The sequence below is a fragment of the Pongo pygmaeus genome, chromosome 20 (genome assembly GCF_028885625.2).
Source record: "Pongo pygmaeus isolate AG05252 chromosome 20, NHGRI_mPonPyg2-v2.0_pri, whole genome shotgun sequence".
In the NCBI taxonomy this organism is placed as follows: domain Eukaryota; kingdom Metazoa; phylum Chordata; class Mammalia; order Primates; family Hominidae; genus Pongo; species Pongo pygmaeus.
Window position 1 is genome coordinate 16,767,156 of NC_072393.2, and position 24,402 is coordinate 16,791,557.

Consider the following 24,402-nt stretch of genomic DNA (forward strand, 5'->3'; position numbering starts at 1 on the left):
GCTTATGGGAACCCTTCGTATTTTCTTTGCGATCTTTCTGCAAATTTAAAACTGGCCAGGCACAGTGGCACACATCTGTAATCCCAGCCCTTTGGGAAGCTGAGGTTGGGAGGATCACTTGAGCCCGGGGGAGTGGAGGTTGCAGTGAGCTGAGATCACACCACTGCACTCCACCCTGGGTGACAGAGCTCAGACCCTGTTTCAAAAAAAAATTTTTTTTAAGGATAAATTGTCTAAGGGGCTTTTGGGAACTCTTTGTATCTTTGTGATTTTTCTGCAGGTTTAAAACTGTCCTAAAAAATAAAGTTGGTTAAAACATAACAATGGGCAGGGCTTAGTGGCTCATGCCTGTAATCCCAGCACTTTGGGATGCTGAGACAGGAGAATTGTTTGAGTCAAGGAGTTTGAGACCAGCCTGGGCAACATGGCAAGATCTCATCTCTTAAAAAAAAAAAAATTACAAAAAAAAAAGTAAAAACTTAAGATTTAAAGAGCAATGTTCCACCTGGTTGATCTGCTTCCTGATACCCATGCAGGGAAAACAATGTTTACAGAGATTAAAGAAGCTTCTCTTGTTTTGTATTAAAATATTTTATATTAATCATTCAAACTTCATTTTATACAATGAGTGCATACACCACTGGGGGAGTGTCTGACTGATGCGTGGAAGGGCGGGCGGGGATGTCTGCAGCTATGAGTAGGGAGGAGGCGGGGAAGCCCTGGGTGCTTCCTCTCCTCGACTGACCGCTGTGTGTTCCTTCCCAGAGGAACAGCGGGAGGCAGTTAGCCCCGGGGGGGATGGCACAGTGCAGAGACGGACCTGCAGAAGTGGTGGCCAAGGCCTCTGTAAGGGCTTCCCCAGGAGATGACCTTTCCAGGTCTTGCAGCTGAGTCTGCTCACCCTGAACGAGCCCCCAAGTCCCGGTCCTCGGAGTACGGTGGCGACGGCGTGTGTGTGTATATATAGACATCTGCACTGTCCCCCTCTCTGGAACCCGCCCGTGCCCTGTCCCGCCTACACACGGCCCTCGCCTAGGCGGCAGGCATGTCAGCCTTGCTGAGCGCGATGGCCAGTTCCAGGTCCTCCTGCTCCTGCCGCCGCAGCCGCGCCAGCCTCTCCTGTTCCGCCTTCTCGCTCTCCCGCTTGGCCCACGCCAGCTGCTGCTCCTCATTGCCAAACTGCAAAGGAAAAACGGAGAGTGGGTGATGTGGCCCTGGGGCTGGGACCTGCAAGCTGGAGGGAGGTAGGGAATGAGTGGGAGGGGGCAGGGTCCTGCCCACCGCCCAGCGGAGGGTCCGATGTACAGGAGATAAGTGTGTCTTGGCTGGGCCCAGTGGGCGTGCGATCCTGTCTCAGGCCCATCTGGAAAGCAGAGCGGACGGGATGCATGTGATTCAGTGTGACCTTAACCGTGACCTCTGGGCCTCAAAAAAAACAGCCACCCTGCCCCACGCAGAGAAGTGAGGATGGGCCCTTGATGCTGGTGGCCAAGAGGTGCAAAGATGGAGAAGTTCGAGCGTGCATGGCTCTAAAGCCCCACGGTGCAGTCAATTCTGCACTCTGGGAATGCGGTATTTCTACCTTCGGCCATGCTCCAGAGAGCGCTGAGACCCTCTGAGGGTCATTTTCTTTTTCTTTTTCTTTTTTTTTTTTTTTTTTTGAGTCTCGCTCTGTCGCCAGGCTGGAGTGCAGTGGCACGATTTCATCTCACTGCAACCTCCGCCTCCCGGGTTCAAGGGATTCTCTTGCCTCAGCCTCCTGAGTAGCTGGGATTACAGGCATGCGCTACCATGCCCGGCTAATTTTTGTATGTTTAGTAGAGACAGGGTTTCACCATGTTGGTTAGGCTGGTCTCGAACTCCTGACCTTGTGATCCACCCGCCTCAGCCTCCCAAAGTGCTGGGATTACAGGCGTGAGCCACCGCACCCGGGTCTGAGGGTCAATTTCTCCCAGAACACTGACAAAAGTTGTGGCATTTACACTGCCATTTAGTCAAGTTTTTATCCTTGGGGGGTTTTTCTAAAATGTTCAGTTAAAATAAAAACTTAAAAAAGGGAGAAAACCATCTTGATGCTGAGATAGGTGATTTCAAACAACTTAAAGTACTTTAGGCATGAAAAGAAAAGCCACATCCCACAAGCTCCTCTCCCAGGGTGGGTCCCCATGTCCCAGACTTCCCTGAGAGGTCACTGGCATCATCGGCCCCCTCAGGAAAGCGGCTGCCGCTTAGGGATTCAAAAGATTCCCTTATTAACATCTCTCTGCGATGCACTGCCTCTGACCAGCTCTCTGCTCAACACTGGAGTAACACCAAAGATAACATGCGCAGTGGCTCTTCCCCAGGCACCCTTGGAAACAGAAATATACAAACAATCCTAGAACGATCCAGGACCCAAGGACCTAGGCTCTCAAGGAGGGCCCTGCAGACTCCCCCAGGAAGGTGGGAGAAGGAAGCACACAGGAACACTCACGGCCTCTCCACCACACGCAGCACTAGGTCTGCGTGACAACCTGGGGGTGGGCCCACTGTCATCTCGTCCCTCTGACAGCTGGGGACACTGAGGCCAGGGAAGGGGTGGCTCACACTCTAGACTTTTTCCCCCCCAGGCCTGTGGGGAGCGGGATACCGGCTGAAACTGACAGGGAGGATGCGTCCCTGCGAGGTTCTGGGTGTGAGGCTCAGTGCCCGACCTTGGGGTTGCCAGGATGAAGCATGGAGTGGGATAAGCCAGACTGAGGAGGGGCTCGTGGGCCCCAGGAAGGAGCTGGGATTTCCCCATGGAGGCTCCGTGGGCGAGCGAGTTGGGTGATCAGATTGGCAGCGTCTGGATATTTCACGGCTTGATGGTGGCATGAGCGGGAAGCAGGAGAGATGAGGGCCAGATGGCAGGGCTGGGGGGACTGGGTCAGGTGCAGGAGCGGGTAAATGCAAGAAACCTGGTTGGGAGGCAGATGTGGCAGTGAGGGGGATGCGGAGCCCTGGAGGCCTCCCTCTAGCTGGCCTCAGGACCCAGATGGGGGACAGGCGGAGTGTCAGTATCAAGAAAAGATGTCTCTGGGAGGAAGGGCTAAGTCTTGACTTCTTAAAGAGGCACTGCCCAGCTAAACACTTGGGGGTCTGATGAGTCTCCAGGTCAGACTCCCTCCCCACCATTGTGTCACTGCCATGGGCACAGATAAGCGTCCCCCCCGCCCCAGTTTGGGGAATTTTCCAACACCTCATGGGGAGAAAAATAAGGAAAAACCAACAAGTGCAGGTGGAAATTATTCCATGGTGCTGCTGACAACAGTGGGAGGGAGACAGCGCGGCTGACGGGGACCTCACCCTCCACCAGCCTTGAGGACAGGGTGGGTGGGAGCTGACGGCAATGTTCGCCCGGATCCAAATCAAAGCCTGGAACGGCCAAGTAACCGGCCTGCTGGGTCTGAACCACAGCCCCCTGGCCGCCTTTGGCCCCGCTGAGCCCCCGTGTCACAGAGTGTCACTGAAGCACCTTCCCTTGAGGGGTCTGTGTTTCCAAATGAAAGGTGTCAGTAGGAAAGTTCCCGGTGCCTTCAGAGTCGACTGGTTCAAGGCCAGCTCACGAATCCACTGTGGAGACTTGCATTGGTGAGGTCTGTATGCACTTAGGAGGCACGCTGGGCTGTGAGGCCTGGGAGAGCTCTCCTGAAAGGGGACTCCGCAGCTCCCTCTGTGTCTGCTGTCTCAGCCCTGGATGGGGCCACCTTCTAGTTCTTGTATCTGGGTGGGTCACACGGGCCAGAATCTGGATGTCTGTGGGTGTGGCCGATGCAAAACCAACAGCGGCTGGGAAACACACTGGCTCTGATTTCTGCTTCCCTCTGGCATTACCATGGAACCGAGACACCGTAGGGGCATGACACCACCCTCGCCGACACCTGCCCACTCAGGATGCAGTTCATTTTCAGAAGCAAATAAGTGGTTCATTTCAGCAGCCTCTTGGAAATCCGCAGTTCAGACAGCTCGGCACGCTGGGTGATGGGATGGCCCCGGGAGGCACCCGGCACCTGTCCTCACTGGCGCTCCAAGGTGTCTGATGGCACGTCCACCCCACCATGTGCAGGACACGCCTAGCCACTTCCCATTCATTCACTTACTCTGACATTGAAATTGCATCCAACTCCTTCAATAATTCAAAGCACGGCCTAGCTGATCTGGTATTTACACTACTCTTAATGCGAACTTCCAAAAGAACCGTTCTGCTAACCTAGAAATGCCACTTCCTAATACACACATTTACCTGAGACAGAAAGGCCTGCTTTTAAAGAAATACCAGAGAGGGAAGAGGTTTCCCGGGAACAGCCACACACGCAAATAACCCATTGATGGAAATTTGGGGCTTGTAAATTAGAGGGTTCTGGAGAGGCACCGCCAGGGCACCACCTTCACAAGTGAGGTGCGGGTGACCTGGGCCCCCCTGACTGCCAACATGGACTGGGCTGCTCCTGCACGGTAAAAACGTGCCCTGAACAGCAGTCTCAGAACGTCCACGCTGAAAGAGTCACGCTGCCAATCTGCCGGGCAGTCAGACAGCCCTCTTGGCATTTGCTCAGGGAAGTGGAATCATTCAAACCAGAGGAAGCAGCTGTGCCCTCTTCTAAGTTAGCACAAATAGTCAAGATCCAGTGAACCCAGAAACCACCGGCTGATCCGCTGAGCCCCCGAATGCCGTGAACATGGAGAGACGTCATCTTGAGTCCCCAGAGGAGAGCTGGTTATGGATGATTTTAGACAATGATACAACCCAAGGGGACAAACAAAAACAATTAAGGGTCCTGTCTTCACTCACCCCATCCCTTCAGAGTGGCTGAAGTACACTATCTGATAATTTCCTCTGGAAAAAACTGGGGTATTTGCAGTGGGAAAAGTGATTTTAAACAGAAAACAGGCCGGGCACAGGGGCTCATGGCTGTAATCCCAACACTTTGGGAGCCCGAGGCAGGAGGATCATTTGAGCCCAGAGTTCAAAGACCAGACTGGGTAGTAAAGTGAGACCTTGTCTCTATCAGAACATTTTAAAATTAGCCAGATGTGGTGGTGCGCGCCTGAGGTCCCAGCTACATGGGAGGCTGAGGCGGGATGATTGCTTGAGCCCAGGAGGTCAAGGCTGCAGTGAAGCTGTGACTGCACCACTGCACTCCAGCCTGGGCAACAGACCAAGACTCATCTCTGAAAATGTAAAAACTAAAAAATTAGGAAAAAAAAATAAAACAGAAAACAGCAGGGCTGCACCCAGGCCTGGGTGGAATTTGCTTTCCCACCAGGAGATGAGGGTGATAAAACGGCTGGCGCTATTTTAAAACTGAAGTTAACAATTGCTCTGGAACTACCAGAAATGCTAAGCCAAATGACACCTTGAAACCTTTGGGTTTTTTTTTTTTTTTTTTTTTTTTTTTATGCTTTTCGAAAAAACGAGACCTTTGGGGGTTGGGGTCACAGGAAATAGAACTATGAATTTCAGAAAGAGAACAGTCATTTCTTCAAGCTGCCGTTCACCCCACTTACCTAACTCTTCCCTACCCAAGACAGAGTACGAGTACCTGAGTCATGTGTGAAGAGCTCTGTTTTTTTTAAATCAGCATTTAATATTTTTCCACCAGAAAATAAATGAAGGGCTATTCAAGAAACTCTAGATAAAGCAGGTTTTGTTTCTGGCTTTTATTAACAATGTCACCATTTTGTATAGACCCCCAGTGCGCATCTAGGGTCAACAAAATCAAACTCACTGCAGTTGTAAAATATTTATAGGTCACCAAGAGCCAGAAACAGGTCAGGGTCTTGGGCGATTTAAATAAGTCACACGGGCCAGTCACGTGTAACCCCAGTACTTCAAGGTGGGAGGATCGCTTGAGGCCAGGAGTTCCAGACCAGCCCAGGCAACACAGCAAGACCCTATCTCTACAAAAAAAAAATTAAAAATTAGCCTTGCGTGGTGTTGCACACCTGTCGTCCCAGCTACTCAGGAGGCCAAGACAGGAGGATCGCTTGAGCCCAGGAATTCGAGGTTACAAGTGAGCTCTGATCACGCCAATGCAGACCAGCCTGGGCAACACAGCAAGCCCCTGTCACCAAAATAAATAAATTGATAAATAAGCCATAGGATAGCTGTGTATGGTAGACATCATCAAGATGGCTCAGAAACAAATCGGGTGCTTTCTGTGCATTGACATGGCAGGGCTTGTGTTCAAAGAGCCATCCCAGGAGTCGAAGCATCTCTAAATAACACGTCTCACACCTAATGATGAAGGAACTAACAAGCCCAAAGGAAGAAAGCGAGTGCATCACACACAGTGAAACCAATTCTGGGAAGACAACACCTGAAGCTTTCAGAGAACAAGATTTTCATGTATCAAGGAAGCTACTAAAAACTCCTTGAAGCGACGGCATGTTACAATCTGGAATATTTTTTCACACAGAGAAAAACAAAGCCAGGCTTTCAAAATCCCGGGATTTGCTTCCGAAAAGGCACTTAACTTTGCTCAACAGCTTTTTTGAGCTCTTTTTGTTTTGGCTTTCAGAGTGGCTGTTCTAGACTGGATTTCTTTTTTTCATTGGAGCTGGTAACTGAAATTTAAAAGCTTTAAAAAAAAAAACAACTTCAAATTGCTCTTCCCTGGTGCGATCTGCCTGAAGTGCTTCAATTTGTACTTGTGGCACAAAATGCATGGGGCGGGACTGTGAGAACTTGTGCACAAAGGGCTTTTTGGGGACAGCAGAACCCTAATGTAACTTTTGCAATCTTCTTTTCATACTTCAGAAGTGTTTGACATCTTGGCTTCCAAAAACCAGTGAACACAACAGCCTCGGTGCGACAGAAATAATACAAAGAATCTACCGTGAAGGACAGATAGGTCCCGCCTCCCTGCTGGAAGAAAACGTGCCCTTATGATAGAGCATCCAAACCGCGGCTCTTTTGTTTTTTATTGAGAAACTGTTTTTCTTACAGAAGTGGCAGTGTAGAATAAATAACGCGAGGGACAGAGAGTGTGAGGTACCAAGAGGCTAAAGAAGCTGGGAGGTTTGCCTTTAAAAGGAGACAAAAATCCCAGGGAAGCTGCAAGTGGAAGGGAGGGGGGTGGCCCGGAGGCGGAGGACTCAACTTACAGAGGTGAAGTCTGCAAAGCCCGAGGCAGAGGCCTTAGAAGGTTTAGCTGCAGAGGAGGGGACAAATGGGTCTTTTCCACTAAACGGGTCCCCAAACCCCTTTTTACTTTGGAACGGGTCGCCGCTGTCAGCCCCGAGTGGCTGGAATGGATCGGGGGCCTCGGGAAAGTCTGCGGAACCAAGCTGGCTTACAGGTGTACTTTTACCTGGAAAGTTTAGGAGAAAAAAAAAAAGGAGAAAGAAAGAAATATGAGTTACTCACCCGGACAGAGCGAATGCTGGTGGGCACAAGCCCGGGGCGCTTCTCTGGGAAGAGCTTGGAACTGGGCTAACAGGCTGGACAGGGGTACCCTGGGGAATCCCAGTTTTAATCAGCTTTATCCCAGGGGCTTAACGGGTTGTGAACAACACAGGAAAAACACTTCAGATGACTCCCATACACAACGCACACAGAGCAGCTAAAACTTGAGTTGTCCTAGAATAGTTTGCATGCAGGTACGTTTCAAACAGATTCATTTTAGCACGCCAAGACATTTATTAACATACTAATTTAAAAAATCATGGCTGAGCAGAAAAATACACTGCAAGCTTCTAACAGTAAAAAAAAAAAAAAAAGGGCGGGGGAAGAGTTACTTGCAAATGAAAAGGAGGGATTAGTTTCACAACGTGGTATGGTTATTAGGCGTGTTAGTTATAAGGGTCTGCAGACACAGCTCTGCCATGCTGAGGTTTAAGTTCTTTTTTTTTTTTTTTGGAGACAGTCTCTCGCTCTGTTACCTGGGCTAAAATGCAGTGGTGCAATCATGGCTCATTGTGGCCTTGGCCTCCAGGGCCCAAGCGATCCTCCCACCTCAGCCTCCTACAGGCATGAGCCACCATGCGTGGCTAATTTTTGTATTTTTAGCAGAGATGGGATTTTGCCATGTTGCCCAGGCTAGCCTCGAACTCCTAGCCTCAAGTCATCTGCCCGCCTCAGCCTCCCAAAGTGCTGGGATTACAGGCATGAGCCACTGCACCTGGCCTTAAGTTCTTTTTTAGCCCCCACTTCTGTCCCTCTGGTGTTGGTGACTCCAAGGGGCAGGGTTTATCTCGGCCTTTCTGGGCTTCTGCCAAGCGGGGAACTCCAGGATGCCTGGTCCCAGCAAGGTATATCTTGGCAGGGAGGTGGGAGAGAAGTGTTCAGAAGTGGAGGAAAATGAGACTGTGTGGGGGACATGGCCTGAGGACAGGTAGCTTTTCCCAATGCGTCCTGCCAATGTACCAGAACATTCCACCAAGAAGCAGAGGCCTGTTAAGATCTGCCTGGTGACGGGAGGTCCCACCTGACAGGCCTTCCAGTATCTGCAGTTTGCAGGCCAGCTGGGCTGACTCCATGCTCCTGACACCCCTCTATCTGCCCAATGGAGTCCCTGGGCATTCAATGTGGTCCATGCAGCACCCCAGACTGGAAGCTCAATAATATGCAACAGGATTCCAGTGTGTTAACTCTGGAAGTTTCGAAGCTAATGTTTAGAAGAAACCAGGAACTGCCTGTCCCTCCAGGGTTGACCTGGGATCTCTGGCTGCACCTCCAGCCACACCTGCCCCGTCCACCTCCTGAGCCTGGGACACCTGCCTTCGTCATCCGGTAGAACGAGCCCGCACAGGCCAGCCTCGGTCCCTCTCCATGCCCAGATCTAAAGCTGCTCCCTCTGTTCCCCCAGCAGATCAGCCATCCCAGTCCTCATTTTTGAGGCCCCAGGTGTCCTTGTGGGCTCCGAGGCTACAGCCCCCATCTGCCGCCTTTAGCTCTGGGCCTCGGCAAGGGAAAGTGCCTCCTCCCAGCTGGCCTCGGTTTCCTTATCTGTGAAGTGGAAATGAGAAGGAGGGCACCAAACAAGGTGACATTCCTGGGGTCCCAGGAGTCTGCTCCCACTCAGTGTCCTGCACCACTGTGCCCAGCATGGGCCAGTGAGAACCTGGCCTATAGCCCCACCTTGCCTGTAGCCCTACTTCTGGAAACGGAAATTCACTTTTCTCTCAACCAGCAGTTCTGGGCCAGCATAAGGACTGCTGCTTTCTTTTTGCATATTCAAGGAAAAACAGTCTTCCTTCCCACGGTTTGCACAGAAGGACTCGGAGACAAACTCCCCGGCAGCCCACCCTTGCGACCTGCCTGTCTGCCTCCGCCTGTCCCACAGGGTTCCACCAGGGTCGCCGTCGCATCCTTAGCTGACCTCTGGCCACCAGCTGCGGGAGATCCTTCCAGACTCCTTGTCTGTGTGAGTCCATCTAAGAGGTTCCTCCTCAGGGTTGGAGGGCGAGCTGTCCTGGGCTCTATTAGGACTCACATGGATGAGAAGGAGGGGAGGTCGAGGCCTGGTATCAGTCTCCTCCTGTGGCCTCAAATCCATTCACTGTCAGCCCCAAGGCCCAGTTAGCAAAGGGGGCCCTGGGATCTGGAAGGGGCCTATCTTTGCCAAAACTTGTGGGCAAGCCATGCTGGAGCCCCTTCCCTAGAGGAGCAGTGCCCAGCCCACGCGGGCAGGACAGGAATGTGGCCCCTCCCCTTCCAACAGCGCCTGCTGCTCAGGGCAGTCCCCACACCGGAGCTTTCTAGGTGTCTCCCTTTCTCTATCCCCAGATGCCCCTCCCACCTTCAGCTCTACTGCAGCCTCCTCCTACCCCCGACCTCCCCGGGGCTGCAGAGAGCAGGGTGATCTGGCCCAGCCCGCAGCCCCCGGGCTGGTTCTGCTGGCCTTGAGGAACTGCCTCACACCCGCACCTCGAGACTGCCTCCCATGCAGGGCCACTCCTGGTCCCAGGCATGAGCCAATGGTAAGCCAAGGCCTCGCTGCCGGGTCTCCTGGAGTTGCCCCGTTCCCTCTCCTAAGGGACAGGCAGGCAGCTCTGGCGGGAGGGGGTCAAGTGAGGCCTGCTCAGCTTCCTGTGAGCCCCAGGCTGTCCACTGGAGCAGAGGGGGCTCCCTAGGGCTCCTGAGCAGGATGGAGGGTGGGCGAGGGCCCCTCACCTCCACCCTCCTGTCCCTAGAAGCCTCGTCTCCCTATTGGCTGCCCACCAGCTCGGCTCCCTTCCCTGTGAGCCAAACCCACCCAGCAAAGTGGCCTCTTAACACAGGTGGGTCCCAGCACCCTGCCCAGACTGCTTGAGGGCTTCTCCCGCTTGGGGATGACACCCCAGTCTTGTCCAGGTGGCACCTCCTTCCCCAGGAACCCCCAAACCCAGGGCTTCTTTCCTGGCTATGCCTTGTCCCTCTGCCTGGAAGGCACTCCCAACTGGAATGCCATCACAGGCGGTGGCCTTCTCAGGGAAGAAATGGCAGCCCCTTCCCCATCATGCCTGTGTTCAGCTCTGCAGCCAAGCCCTGGGGCTGGGAGTGGCCCTGGAAGATGGTGTGGGGCATGGTGGCCACCCCCCTCAGCCTGTTTCTTAATCCAAACAAATTGCTGTGTCCCCCCAACAATTGTTCATATGTTCAAGTCCTAACCCCTGTGCCTTAGAATATGACCATACTTGAAGATAGCATATTTAAAGGGGTAACTGAGTTAAAATGAAGTCAAAGGATCAATGACTGTCTTCACTGAAAGAGCTTAGGACACAGATCTACACACAGAACACCCATATGAAGATGCGCCAGGCCAAGGAGAGGCCTCAGAAGAAACCAACCCCACTGGCACCTTGAACTTGGCCTTTGAGCCTCTAGAACTGTGGGACAATCCATGTCTGCTGCTTAGGCTGAGATAGAGCAAGTGTGAGCAGGGAGCCACCAAAGCCACCGGCAGGGGCACCCTGGGGGACAGTGTGACAGTGTCCTGCACCCCAGCCTGTGGGTTTGCAGGGGATAGGGACAGTGACCTCAGCCAGTCCCTTGAGCCCCTGCCTGCTTCTGCCCAGCCTCTCCTTCCACGGGAAAGCCCCCCCTCTTCCAGGGTCCCTCACCACTCTGCTTCCCGTGGCACTGGCCTCTGGCACAGCCGAGGGTCAGCTCTGTGAAAAGCGGGCCCAGCATACCACAAATGCCAGCCAATACCGCCCCATGTCCCTGGTGCCCTCCAGCCCAGGGCTCGGCACACAGTGGGCTTCAGGAGGTCCTGGTGAACCAGGTGCCACCTGTTACAGATTCCACGGCTCTCCAGGGACCTGGGGCCCTTTGGAGCAACACCCTGGGGAGCGAGAAGGGAATAAAGGCATCTGCCCTTCCTGGTTTGCAGGAAACAGCAATGTTACTGTGCATGCTGGGGTATTTGATTTTTCCTCGAATACCTATGTGATATGGATCAAATAGCAAGATTCTAGCAGAGGAAACAGTAAGTGTTTCCGGGGGAGAAGCTCAAAGTCCCAGGACACGGTGTAGCTCCCTGGGACGGGCAGCAAGTCCAGGGTGGACACTGCTTGATTTCTCAAAGCCGTTCCTGCAGGGAATGATCACCCGAGGCAGATCTGCAAGTATGTGGAGGGCGGTGTAAACGGAGGACGCCCCAGCCAGGCCCCCAAGAGCGACCGCCACGGTACAGAAGGTTCAAATAAATCAGTCATTTTTGAGCTGCTTTCCTTCTTCTTTTCAATGAAGATCTTCCTCCCTTGGTTTGGGGGGTTTAAAAAAAAGAAATTGGTTTTTGGGAGGAGTGGTTAAGAATTCTGCCTGCTACCATTTCAAGCTGAGGTTTCTGATGCGCAAAGAGATGTTCGGAAAGATGAAAAGCTTCGTTCACACCAAGAACTGCCTGTGCCTGGTTTTGCTCTGTTGCCGAAACCGTTGTTATTTAGAAATCATGACTATGGTAATATGAAACCAGGGCACATCAACTGCTGGCCTCTCGTTTTCAGAAGGAAAATCAACAACAACAACAACGGTTTTTTTCTCAGTTGTTAGTGTTTGTGCTTTGGCAAGAGAGGTGATTTTGGACCTGACACGTGCGAGGTCAGCCGAGCGCCCAGTCCAGCTCTCGACCTTGCTGATGACTGGAGGCTTTGAGCAAAGAAACCCCCCGGCATCACTGCAGGGCCACGGCCCTCGGCCCAAACTTCCCACTTTTGCTCAGCGATTTATTTTTAGCGGCTGTATTTTTCAAACCTTCTAGGTCTAGTTCCTGCTTTTATGTAACCACTTCTGCTAACTCCTTAATCGTTTTTTCCGATTTTGTGAGGTATAGCTTATCTCAAACGTGACAAAGTAACTTTAATCTGCCTCCAGGCCCTGAAGCAAAAGCTGCCACGCGCACCCACGCCAGGGTTTTATACTTTTTCTGGGCTCCAGAAAACATGAGCAAGGAGAGAGCTTTCCTGATGCGCATTTCAGAAAAGGGGATGGAAATCACGAAAACAAAACCCTAAAAAGTTGGTATAGAAACATTTGGGAATGATGGCATCAAACCAGGTGCCAGGCATCATCCTGGCACCTGGTTTGATGCCATCAATCCTAGATATTTGCAGCGGGAACTACCGGGGACCACAGCAGATGGCAGTGAATAAAGACAAATGAAATTAAAGACCCTCTTGGGTGTGCTGACTGCCTACCGCAGGGAGACTTCATTAACAGGGGGCAAGGGATACAAGACTGAAGAAAAGGCAAAATAGAACTTATTTTCAAACCACAGCAGTTTCAACAGTTACCCAAGCGGTGTACCGAAACCACACACAGGACTGACTTTAGCAAAAACAATATGAACCAAATGGTTTACCACAGTGTGTGCTGTTAAAAAAAAAAAAAAAAAAAAAAAACTTGGTGGCCGGCTCCACCCTGATAGAAATTTCTTTAATTCTCCTATTTCTCAAGCTTCTTCTCGAGGCTGCGCACACCCCTAGCACCCGGGATCGGGGCTGTGATGGGGCTGGCTCTGCTGCACTAGCGTTCTTGGTCAGCAAAGTTTTTCAAGGTTCTGACTTTTCTAGCTTGCTTTGCAGGAAGCCCTCCGCTTAAAAGCATCCTCAAGAGCTGGGTGCAAAAAAACAAAAAAAAACAAAAAAAAACCCAAAACAAAAAACAAACAAACAAACAAAAAATTGAATAGAAATATACAATTGCAAACCATAAAAACGGTGAATGCTATAAAAACCTTGGAAAGGAAACTCTCTTGGTTTAAATTTTTTGCTGAGGAGGAGAATAAAAGGTTCAGGTGAGGTAGGGTCTCAATCAATCTGATTAATAAAAATATTAGTAATAAACATGAGAGTGAGAGAGAGAGAGTGTGTGTGTGTGTGTTTGATCCTGGCTAGGTTCTATTTATACGGTTTGACACTGGCTAGGTTCTATTTATACAGTTCAGTTCAGTGCTGTACTTGGAAAATGCAGTTCTGCAGATGAGAGATAAATACAAAAACAAAAAGAAAACAAAAAAATACAAAACAAGGGTTTGTGGTCAGGGAAGCTGCCCACCTTCGCTATTATCCTATACAACACAGAACGATCACACAACTGTCACTCATCCTACACGACAGTGGACACACACACACAACCATCATTGATCCTACACAATGGGACACACACACACAAGCATCACTGATCCTACACAACAGTGGACACACACACACACAACCATCATTGATCCTACACAACAGGGGACACACACACACAAGCATCATTGATCCTACACAACAGGGGACACACATGCACAAGCATCATTGATCTTACACAACAGGAGATGGCCACACAACTGTCATTCATCCTGCACAATATGGACACTCACACAACTCCCATTCATCCTACACAACAGAGGATGCCCACACAATTGTCATTCATCCTACAGAACACAGAGACCCACACAATTGTCATTTGCCCTACACAACAGGTGATCCCACACATCTCTCGTTCATCCTGCACAACATGCACACCCACACAACTGTTATTCATTCCACACAACAGGCGATCCCACAAAACCATCATTCACCCTACACAACACAGACACCCACCTAACTGTCATTCACCCTACACAACAGGTGATCCCACAAAACCATCACTCACCCTACACAACACAGACACCTATGCAACTGTCACTCACCCTACACAACAGGTGATCCCACACAACCACAACTGTCATTCATCCTACACAACACAGATGCCCATACAACTGCCAGGTTTCTGAGAGTCACACTGCCTAGGAGAGCAGTGGCCCGGGCGGGGCACCACTCCAGCAGAGCTCATCCAAGGCCACTGACATGTCTTATTCCTCCCTCCCCATCCTGCCAGAAAAAAAGCTTAGCTGCGGGCAATGGGGAGAAAGAAAACAGTATAGGTTCTAAAATTCATCACTGCTCGGGGACTTGTCTTGAAAGAGTGCTTTTCCCCAACACACGTCAACGTCTTCCTCTGGCTCCCATCTAAGACACATGAGGGGAGTTCGTTTTTTTACAATGTGACACATGGGACCACGTAAGGGACCTGCAGGCTGGGAGTCCTGCAGGCACCAGCCCCGCGCACGCTCTGCCTTAGATCAAAGCTGTGTCAAGCAGCACAGCCCTGGGAGATAAGAATCTGAGGTCCCTGCGATCGCAGCGTTGAGATTTTCCACTAAAAATATTTACCGAATTTTGAGAAAATCTGCTTCATGCATTGAAGGGAACAGGATGAGGTTTCGTTCTGAACTGTTGAGAAAAGCTGAACAAATATTTACTACGAGCCACTGCTGGCCACTGTGTTTTCCTGCCCTGTGAGGTGTGTGAGGTGGGCAGGGGGCTGTTGAACCCGATGGCTATGGCCTCATCTTGCCATTAAAAGAAGAAGAAAGGGGGGAAAAGGTGCTGTGCTTTGGGGTCCTCAAAAGGCTAATATAATTTGAAGTGAGAAATAACAATTTTCTAGAGGTTACCACAAAAGGCTCCCATGACATTTACATAAAACCTGCCAGGCAAGGGCTGCACCAGCCCTGGAATAAAAAAGTGTGTGTGTGTGTGTGTGTGTGTGTGTGTGTGTGTGTGTGTGTGTGTGTGTGTGTGTGTGTGTGTGTGTGTGTGTGTGTGTGTGTGTGTGTGTGTGTGTGTGTGTGTGTGTGTGTGTGTGTGTGTGTAGGGTGGGGTATGTGATTTGGAAATGAATTTACAAATCACAAGCCAGTCTTCATGACAAAAATAATGCAGACTGGCAGGTGTCACAATTCTGGCTTCTTTGAAAATTCGCATTTGTTCTCTGGCAGGCACCTTTGACATACCCTGCGTGAACACCCCTGGGTGTCAGCCCCATCCTCTGGGGGGATTTCCAGGGAGAGATGCTATCTATGCATGAGCCAGGCACGGGGAGCCCTGACAGGGCAAGGGGGCCCAGCTTTGTTCCTCCCTACGGAGAGTGCCAATGTCGCAGACGCCACCTCTGCAAAGGGTAGGAAGGCGCCTTGCCCACATGTAACAAGATCCCTGAGAACGCCATGCAGCGAGTCTGAGAGCTGGTTAGGGTTCATGCATGAAAGGACCCAAAGAGCCCCTGGGAGGGGAGGAAGTGAGGCGCAGAGCCCACCAGGAGCTCCCATGGTGGGAGACACTTTTGCTCTCTTTATGGCCAGATTCCCTGTTGCCCGAGTGCATGTGATATTTTGCAGTTAGCAGTGGCAGGCGAGGGGCATTGACTCAGGGCTTTGAATAGGAGAGATGAAAGATGAGGGGCCATATTCACCCCGCCAGAAAAGCAGGGAGGCGGTGCCCAGAGCTGCAGCCAGAGCCCCCTTCTGAGGCATCTGCCCTGGCCCTCACCTCCCTCAGGTGGAGCCTCTGCCAAGCAAGGGGTTGAGGTGTCCTGGAGGCAGGTACACCCGATGTCCCCAGGGCGATGGCTCCCGTCTGTTCACACCTATACTCAGATGCTGGGGTGGGAGCCCAGCCACTCTGGGCCTGCACCCCACCCTGCAGCCCCCCAGGCCCCAGCATTTGCACCCACTGAACGCCAGATGATAACCGAGTCACACGACACTCCCTGGATCCGCCTCTGGGTACAGTGTGCCCAGGAAGGCAAATGCTTCTATTTTCAAACGCAGTGGTCTTTACAGAACAGAAAGTGCTCCAAACGGCAATCTGCCTGCAGTCAGTTTAAACATACAAGGCTGACATTCCTCCCTCTCAGAGTGGGGCCGTTCCTTGGCACCGTCAGCGGGTCCCACCCAGCCCTAAGACAGACCTTCCAGAGGGCTCAGACGGAAGCTCTGAAGCTTCCTTGAACACAGCAGTGCTGGGGGATGGGGGCGTGGGCAGGAAAGAGGGACTCCACCTGGTTGGCCGTTTTAGGCTCCTTGGGACACCCTCCCCATCCTGGCTGGCAGGCAAGTGCCAGAATTTTCCAGGCCCCTCGAGATGGTGGAACCACTTGTCCCATTGTAGAATTTCACATGTACCCACCGGATTATCTCTCTGAGATCATCGTGGGAACGAAATTGAAGTAGTTAAGTTCAAGGCTGAGGTGCTAACCGCAGGGTTCAAATGGAGATGCCATTTTTAAAGTGGATCTTGTGCAATCAACAAAAGGTTTTGGGACCCACATGGGCACATGATGGGTAGAGGTCACTGAGCCCTAGTTTCGATATTGGCCTGGCATTTCAGAGAAGTGAGAGAGGTGGCAGCACTTAGGACCTCACGGCTTCCTCGGTGGCTGCATCCTGTGTGGCACCCCCGGCAGGGAGGTCAAGAACCCACGGCCACCCTGGGTAGATGCCACACACAGGTACGGGAGGGGTTTGTTTGCAAGGGGAAGAATGACTTTTGTCTTCTTCTTTTGTTGGGAGAGCTGCTCAAATCAAACAGGACAGCCGCTGGTTAAACTGGATCTCATGTCACTTAGGTAAAAGCTGTTCGTTAGTGCAACTGTGGGGAGGGGGCGAAAAGACATGCTCATCACCATCACCTATGCAGCTTTGTTTAGGAGGTGAAAAGGTCATTAATAGTAATAAAATAATCATTAAACTGGGGAGAGGTTAAAGGTGACTGGCTGGTTAGCGGTAGAAGTGCGCTGGCTGGTGTCACCGGGCGCTGCAGGCAGGAACCGCAACGCAGGGCCGCGCTGGCAGGAAGTGGTAAGGGTGGGGCTGGTCGCAGGATCCCACTATCGCAGCAGGGCTGAGGCCCAATCACTGACACCCACACAGCCGTTTCCTGCACTTAAAAAAAAAAAAATCTGTTTCTCTCTTTGCAAATCAACAACTTTTACCTAGAAACTCTTCAGCGGTGAGCTCTGACTGATCTTGATCTCCGGTCCGTTGCAGAAAATATACCATTGTTTACCTGGGGGAGGTGTGTGCCACGGCTAACTTTAACCTAACTCTAACTGACAGGTTTCGGCGGCCTGCCGGGTCTGTACTGCATCTGCCTGAAAGAAACCAGTTTCTTCTGCCCAAAACAGACACCTGCTGGTTATTTAATACCTTGATACACCTTTCTAGAAAAGACCTCCAGGCAAGAACTTAGTGCCCACACCAAAGCTCCATGCATGCCCCAGGGGATGGCCCTTGGTGGTCCCCAGAGTGCACTTTCTGGCTTAGATCTAGACAGAACTGAGTATGTGGCCTTGAGGGCAGATGGCCAACTGTGGGCTACTCAGGTGTACGCTGTGACCGGAACTCTCCCTCGAGGAACCTCTGCAGGTTCCCAGGTGGAGGGGTCCACCTGTGACTGTCCGGGTCAACACCTGTCTGCCTGTGCACCCGCATTGCATGCCGGCCACACCAAATGTCAATTTCACCTCAATTGAGCTTTAAACAAAATAAAACAAGCAGCTCCCACGGAATTTGAAAACTGCAGCCTCTAGAACACAAGAGACAGCACCAAAGCCACATGTGACTCAGACCCAAACTCACATTTGGTCCTGTATGAGCGATGACCCACAGAAGACGCTGGAGCCCTCTTTGAAGTTCAACTCCCTGCATGCTGACTTTTTTTAACGGAAAAGATTTCCACTAAACTGTGACCCCACAGGGAGAAAAGGGCCCAATTAATGACTCCCAGAATGTGTGCAGCCACCTCAGCTGCCCAGCCTGTCTTTCCTGGAAAAGGTGCCCATATTGCAGAAGCCTGCATCCCGGTCCCTGTGCCGCAGGGTGGGGATGGGGGCTACAGACCACATACAGCATGTCACCGTGCAAGGCGCTTCACCCACACGCCCACCTGCTAGGCCTGAGTGGGTCCCATGGTCAGGCAGGAAAACTGAGGCTCAGGGAGGTTAAGTGACCCACCCGGGGCCTCCCTTTCCTCCAATGTCCAGAAACCAGCCTGATCAAGCAGTCCCCTGGATTCTAGCAGGATTGGCTGCCCAGAGGACAGAAGGAAGCGGCCTCAGTTCTCCTGTCCTGGCCTCACACATCAGCCATTTCCTGGCACAGAGGCCTAGCAGGGTTCTAGAAACCTCTGGGTGCCCTGGGATGGACAAACTCTGGATGGGAGCATGGGACATCAGACATGTTCCACGTGCCAGGCGGAGAGATGACAGAAAAGCTTGTTCCTTCATTGTGATTTCCATGAGTGCAGGTGTCACGCTGTGTGCATAATGTTTAAGACTGTTCACTGGACAGCCTATGAGTCCTTCAGTCTTTCTGTCAGTCTGTCTATCTCCACCAGCTCACAGCTCGACCGCCAGGCTCACAGGGGCTCCCATTTCACCTTCCTCCTCACTCAGCCATGCTGGGACCCACGCATCTCGCGCAAAGCCCATGCATCTGGGAAGCCCTGGGGTGGCCAGGGGAAGGCAGCCATCACTGTGTGCTGGCCATGTGGTCTCCCTGAGCGGAAAAAGGCTGGGGTAGCAAGAAAGGCAGAAAGGCTTTTTTTGGTTTGTTTGTTTAAGAAAACATAAAGCCCAGCAGTTTGAAAATGCTGGACTTTATGCTTTCTTTTAAAAAAAAAAAAAAATTCACAGATTAGCTTCACTATCTCCTGTCTTAAAGAAGCCAAGAAAACAAGAGATCTGCCTTGTGTCTTCCTGGTGAACTTTCTGAGCACGACTTCACCCGACACTCATCTGCTGACCGCTCTTGCCCATAACCAGAGGCCTCCTGGGCTGCACGTGGGTCTGTGCCGTGTGGCCAGGAACCGGGAAGGGAATTGTGCAGAGCCCAGCTCCGATTCCCTTGACCAGAGAGCCAGGGTAGGGCAAGCATCTTCCTTTGCAATCCCCCAAAGAGCCAAACACTTCTCCCCAACATGTGACTCATCAAAAGGTCAACCACTGGGTAAACCGCAGTGTTTGGATTGTTAGAGGTTAGTATGGAATCACAGCACAAATAATGCTGCAAGCTCAAACGGCAACCACCACACGGTCTGTACCCGCCACCCAGCAGCGTGTACAATGCAGAATTTTTCTGTTCAGCCATTGCTTCTGGGTAAAAGAATCAAATGAGAAATATTTAGGCCTCCACATAGATCTGCAGTTGCTCCGGACTTAAAATGCTGCGCATGCATTGACTGTTTTACAGAATGTTCTGAAGCTCATGGCTTGGTTCTCGTTACTCCTGTCTTGGGGCAGGAGGCAGGTCACTGGGTGTAGACCTGGCCCTGCTGCCACCTTGCTGTGTGACCTTGGGGAGCCCCCATGACCTCCTCCTCGCTTTCCTCTTCCAGGAAATGGGCATGGCCTGGCCTGTCTCTCTCACGGGTCTTGCTGGGACCTAGTGAGATAAGAACTGTTCAAGCACTTCCTAAGGGCTCATCAATGTTGATATATTTCTGTAGAGCACCGAGGGGCACAGCAACCATCAACCACAGCAGAACAAAGATGCAGTGGCCTGTGCCACGAATAAAGGATCCCAGGACCCCCTGGGTCTCAAATTGTGCAACAGCTCCCTAAAAAGCCTCAACCCTGAAGCCAGGCCCAAGGAAGTCACCCAAACTCCTGTTATCAGACGTTCTACTTTTAACAAGCATTCTTTTCTGCTTTCGAAGCCCACAGTACCCTAAGAGCAGAAGCCAAGGCGGGGTGGGTAGGCTTGCAGAGGGAGACACGACGGGAGGTGATAACTGAGGGAAAGTTCAAAAGCAGACCCAGCGCCGGGTTTAGGTACGTGGGGAGGCGGGGGTGGCGGTTTCCATGAAACACTGAAAATGAAGTTTTGCACCTGTGAGCTGTTGAGTGGGATGGCTCCTCCTCAGGGCCCAGCAAATACGGCACTGCTCGGCAAGTGTGTGCACCCATATGAGAATACGTGCACATGTGTGTAAATGTGTGTACACGTGTGGAAGCACAGAGTGTGCATGCCCGGGTGTGTATGAGCACACACGCATGCACATGTGTGTGCACGTTTGCATGCATGCATTATGCAATAGCTGTGTAATGCTCACCTGTATGCATGTATATGTTCACATGTGAATATGTGCATGTCTCAACGAATGCATGCACATATATAAGCATGGAGGGTGTGCGTGCCCAGCTGTTATCTATGAGAGCATGTGTGTGTGCAGGCATGCACAATGCAGTATGTGAGTGCATGCTGCTCACCTCTATGCATGCATGTGTGTGCTGACAAGAGAATATGCACACATGTCCACAGATGCATATAAGCATGGAGTGTGCACGGAGGGGTGCATGGGAGAGTGCGTGTGTGCACGCATATGCGTACATGCAGGCACATGTGAGAATATTCATGTGATGCAGTATGTATGTGAATGCATGCTCACCTGTATGCACGTGTGTTCACGTGCAAACAGGTGCATGCATGCATGTGTGGAGGATGTGTGTGTACACAGGGTACACGTGTGCATGCAAGAGCGTACACGTGTACATGCACATATATGCATAAAAATACATGGCCGCACATGGGAATGTGCACACGCATGTGTGGCAGCTGTGTGCATGCATTGTGATTATGCATATATATGTGTGTGTGTGCTTCTGTTCCCATCTTTTAGGCAGAGTGAAGAGGTCCACTGCCATTCCATCAGGAAGCCAACAAGGATCCCCAAAGAGCCACTGCCTCTGTGTAAGGCACAGGCGGCCTCTTGCAGATGGAAGGGAGTCCCTTTGTTGTTTTGTTTTTCCTCCTCTTGATGGTAAATGTCTTTGATGTGTGGCTTACAGAAATGATCTCTTTACGCATCTGTATCTGCTCAACAGTTCACAGAAAATCTGCTCTAAATCCACACAGCCCATACTTGGTCATACTTTTTCTCCTGACTCATCCACAAGAAAGCCAACCTGGGCACTACGGGCTGGGTCCCCATCCTCCTGAAAGAAGGCCATGGCCAGCCCAGGGGACAGGAGGAGAGAGGCGGTATTCTAAAAATAACTTCCCCTATGTTCACCTCTACTGACAGGTGGCCCAGGTGCAGGACCGAGGGTCACTCGTAACTAGTGAGCTGGGGGCATGCGGAGCCTGCTAGGTCCATTCCAGGACCTGCGATGACACAGGGGCTGCAAGGTGAGGCCAGTGGCAGATTCCAGGGGAGGGGCAAGTGCAGGCAGAAGGGTGAGCACCGCTTCCCTCACTGGAGCTGATGGAAAGGGCTCAGGGGCATGCCCTGTCTAGTGAAGGCAGGTAACAGAAGGCATGATCCTGGGAGTGTGTAGGTCTCCTATGGCTGCCCACAATTCAGGGACAGTGTGGGGAACAGTCTGCCTGGAGGTTAGAGAATAGGAGGCGTCCCAGACCGGGGCACAGATGGAATAGGCAATGACCAGGTAGATAAATGGATCAGGGAGCTGCAGTGACTCCTTCTGCCACTTGAAGCAATAGCTTTCTGTTTGAGAGTCTGGCCAACTGGCCGCCGGCCTAACTCTGTCACACGAGAGAAATCCCACGTGTGACTTAAAGGGCTTCAGAATCCTCAGGGGACCCTCGAGGGCCAAGGCTAGGAGACATTGGCAGCACCAGCCATGGGGAAGAGGGGCAGGGCCTGTAGGAAGCCCCCTCCTCAGAGCCGTGCATTGAGATGCCTGGGCGACCTGGGGCGGAGGGGAGCCCCGAGCCATCCTGCCTCCTCACATCAGATGCCACCAAGGACAATCTCCCCCTCCCTCCACTCTCAGTCCTGAAGCAGCTGGGGAGGGACTGGACCAAGCAGTGACTCCTGCTGCTGTCACCCCCAACAGGCCCTCCCTGAGTACGGACAGGGAGAAGGACAGAAGAGAAGAGGCCAGAGTGGCCACAGGGCTGCCAGCCATGAGTGGCTCCTGAAGTGTAGCCAGGGCGTCGGGGTGGCACTGACATGCTCAGGCGGAGGCCGCACAAAGCGCCCCCAGCCACAAGGGGAGCTCTAAGGCCAAGGCTTTGTGCACTCCAATACAGAGCCAGAAGCCCAGGAGCCCACAGGACGGGGCGAGGGCAGGCAGGCAGGAGGCACACACCACGCACACACAGCACTTGCATGGACCTGGGCAGCTGGGCCGGGGGGACCCTCTTGCTCCCCACACAGGGTCCCACGGCATCTGCTGCTACTCTGGGCTGGTGAGCAGGGAGGCCCTGGTCCCCCGCCATCCTGCACCGGCAGGCGGCGGCTGCGAGAGAAGAAAGCTTACTGACCGCTGGGCGGTTTAGGCCGTGGAGGAGCAGGTTTCTTCGGAGGCAGAGCAGGAGTGTCCTGTTTACTTTTAAAGGGGTCATCTGAGAATCCTGCCCCTCCCAAGGAGGAGGTGAAAGGGCCAGAAGGTGGGGGCTGTAAGAGAGGACATGAAAGAGAGGCAAAAATAGTTGTTAAAACAAAGGTGACGGATGTCCACTGAACAGATGCTCATGCTCCAAAGGCCCTGGCAAGGCCTCCTACCCTCTGGACTGCACAACATGGCCCTGCTTGGACATGGGGTCTCTTTCAAGCCCCATGCTTTCCTCCGCCCTCAACAGCAGGGACCCTCTGGCCTGTGGGTGATGAGCTGCCCAACATAGGGGGGCAGAGAGCAGTCCCATACCTCCACAGGCTTCCAGCACCAAGGGCATCCCCAGCCACACGAGGCACACTGGGTCTTTCCTGACTCCAGGACTTGGCACACAGGGTCCCTTGGGCCTCCTGCTTACACTTCAGAGACACGCCCCCACCCTCACCCCTATGCTGGCTGTGGTGCTGGGCGCATGCCCTGGTGTGCCGCCTCCCCACTGAGCTGGCCGATGTGGTCACTGCCTTCAGTTAGTGATGGACAGCTCCAGGTGCTGGGTCAGCTGGCACCAGACTTTCCTCCTCCATGCCTCTGGGCTGCACATGCAGCACCTCAGGTGGGAGCGCACCCTCACATGCCCGGCCCACCCCCACTGGTCAGCACGCCCACGCCGCCTCCATTGGGCTCTGACCACCTCTGGCCCGGACCCTCGGCCAGCCTCCATCACACCCATCCACATCTTCCACCCCACACCTGCTGTCTCAAACCCAAATCGGATCACATCCTCCAGCTTAAAGAGAGAGACGGTCAGAAATAGTTATAACAACTGGATAGATGAATGGATGGTGGGTGGGTAGATGGATGGAATGGTAGTTGGATGAATGGATAGACATATATGTGGATTAATGGACGAATGAATGGCGGGTGGGTAGATGGATGGATGGGCAGGTAGAGACAGGGAGGCGGGTGGGTGGTAGACAGGGAGGCAGATATGTGGCGATGTCTCGCAGGTAGGTAGGTAAGTTGGCACTTCCTATAGGGAAGCTCCAAGCTCTCATTAAGGCATGGAGGGACTTCATTGCTGCCCCGGCTGCCTGATTTTTCAGGCTCACCTCTGAAGTCACCCCTCCCCTCACAATGCCTCCTTAGTACCCAGAACCCATTGACTCCCCAGCTGCTGACTCAGCCTCCTGTTTCCAAGTCCTGCACACTCAGGTCTCCTGCTGGGGAACTCGGCCCACCTCGTCCACCAGGAACCCCTCTCCTTGCTCAGAGCCTGGCTGGACCCCACGGCCGTCCCCCAGAGCCCTCCCAGGGCTCTCCCTGGGGCCGCTTCCTGCCACCCACGCCTGCACTGCTCACTGAGCCACAGAGACGCGCTTCCAGGCCTCTCCCACCTGGAGGGCAAGCACAGTCCTCTCCCCAGCACCTGCTGCCTCCAGGCCTGTGATAAGCAGACACTAAGCGCCGCCACCTGGGGAGATGCTTGTCCCTCACTTGGAGCGCCGGTGAGGCACAGGGGAGCCAGGGTCTCCAACAGCCACAGAAGGGCCAGCATATCTCAGGCGTCTGAGGGAAGGGGCTGGGGTGTCCCAGGAGGGAGAAAATCACTTTCTATGGGCAGAAGAAGGATGAGTAACCACTCTTACTAAAACAGAAAATAATTAAGTATGTAATAAAATAGAAAATAACTACATTTTTACTAACAGAAGAAACACATTGTTACAAAAATGCAAAATAACTAGGAAATTATAGGACAAAGAGATAACATTGCGACAGGAAACAAA

At 52.3% G+C, this 24,402-nt stretch overlaps 1 protein-coding gene across 6 annotated transcripts in view; it reads right to left on the minus strand.

Moving 5' to 3' along the window:
- Nucleotides 1–575: 575 nt before the first annotated feature.
- Nucleotides 576–24,402, minus strand: part of EPS15L1 (epidermal growth factor receptor pathway substrate 15 like 1) — a 117,141-nt gene continuing 93,314 nt past the window's right edge. For 2 of the 6 annotated variants that reach the window (XM_054465873.2, XM_063658749.1), the window contains 3 exons: nt 22,548–22,680; nt 7,129–7,334; nt 576–1,179 (listed from right to left, as the gene is read on the minus strand). In XM_054465873.2, coding sequence (XP_054321848.1) covers nt 1,033–1,179; nt 7,129–7,334; nt 22,548–22,680 — 486 coding nt within the window. In that variant the 3' untranslated portion in view covers nt 576–1,032. Of the gene's footprint in view, nt 1,180–6,915; nt 7,335–22,547; nt 22,681–24,402 lie in introns of those variants that run through there. The other 4 variants (XM_063658750.1, XM_054465874.2, XM_054465875.2 and 1 more) reach the window with 3 other exon arrangements.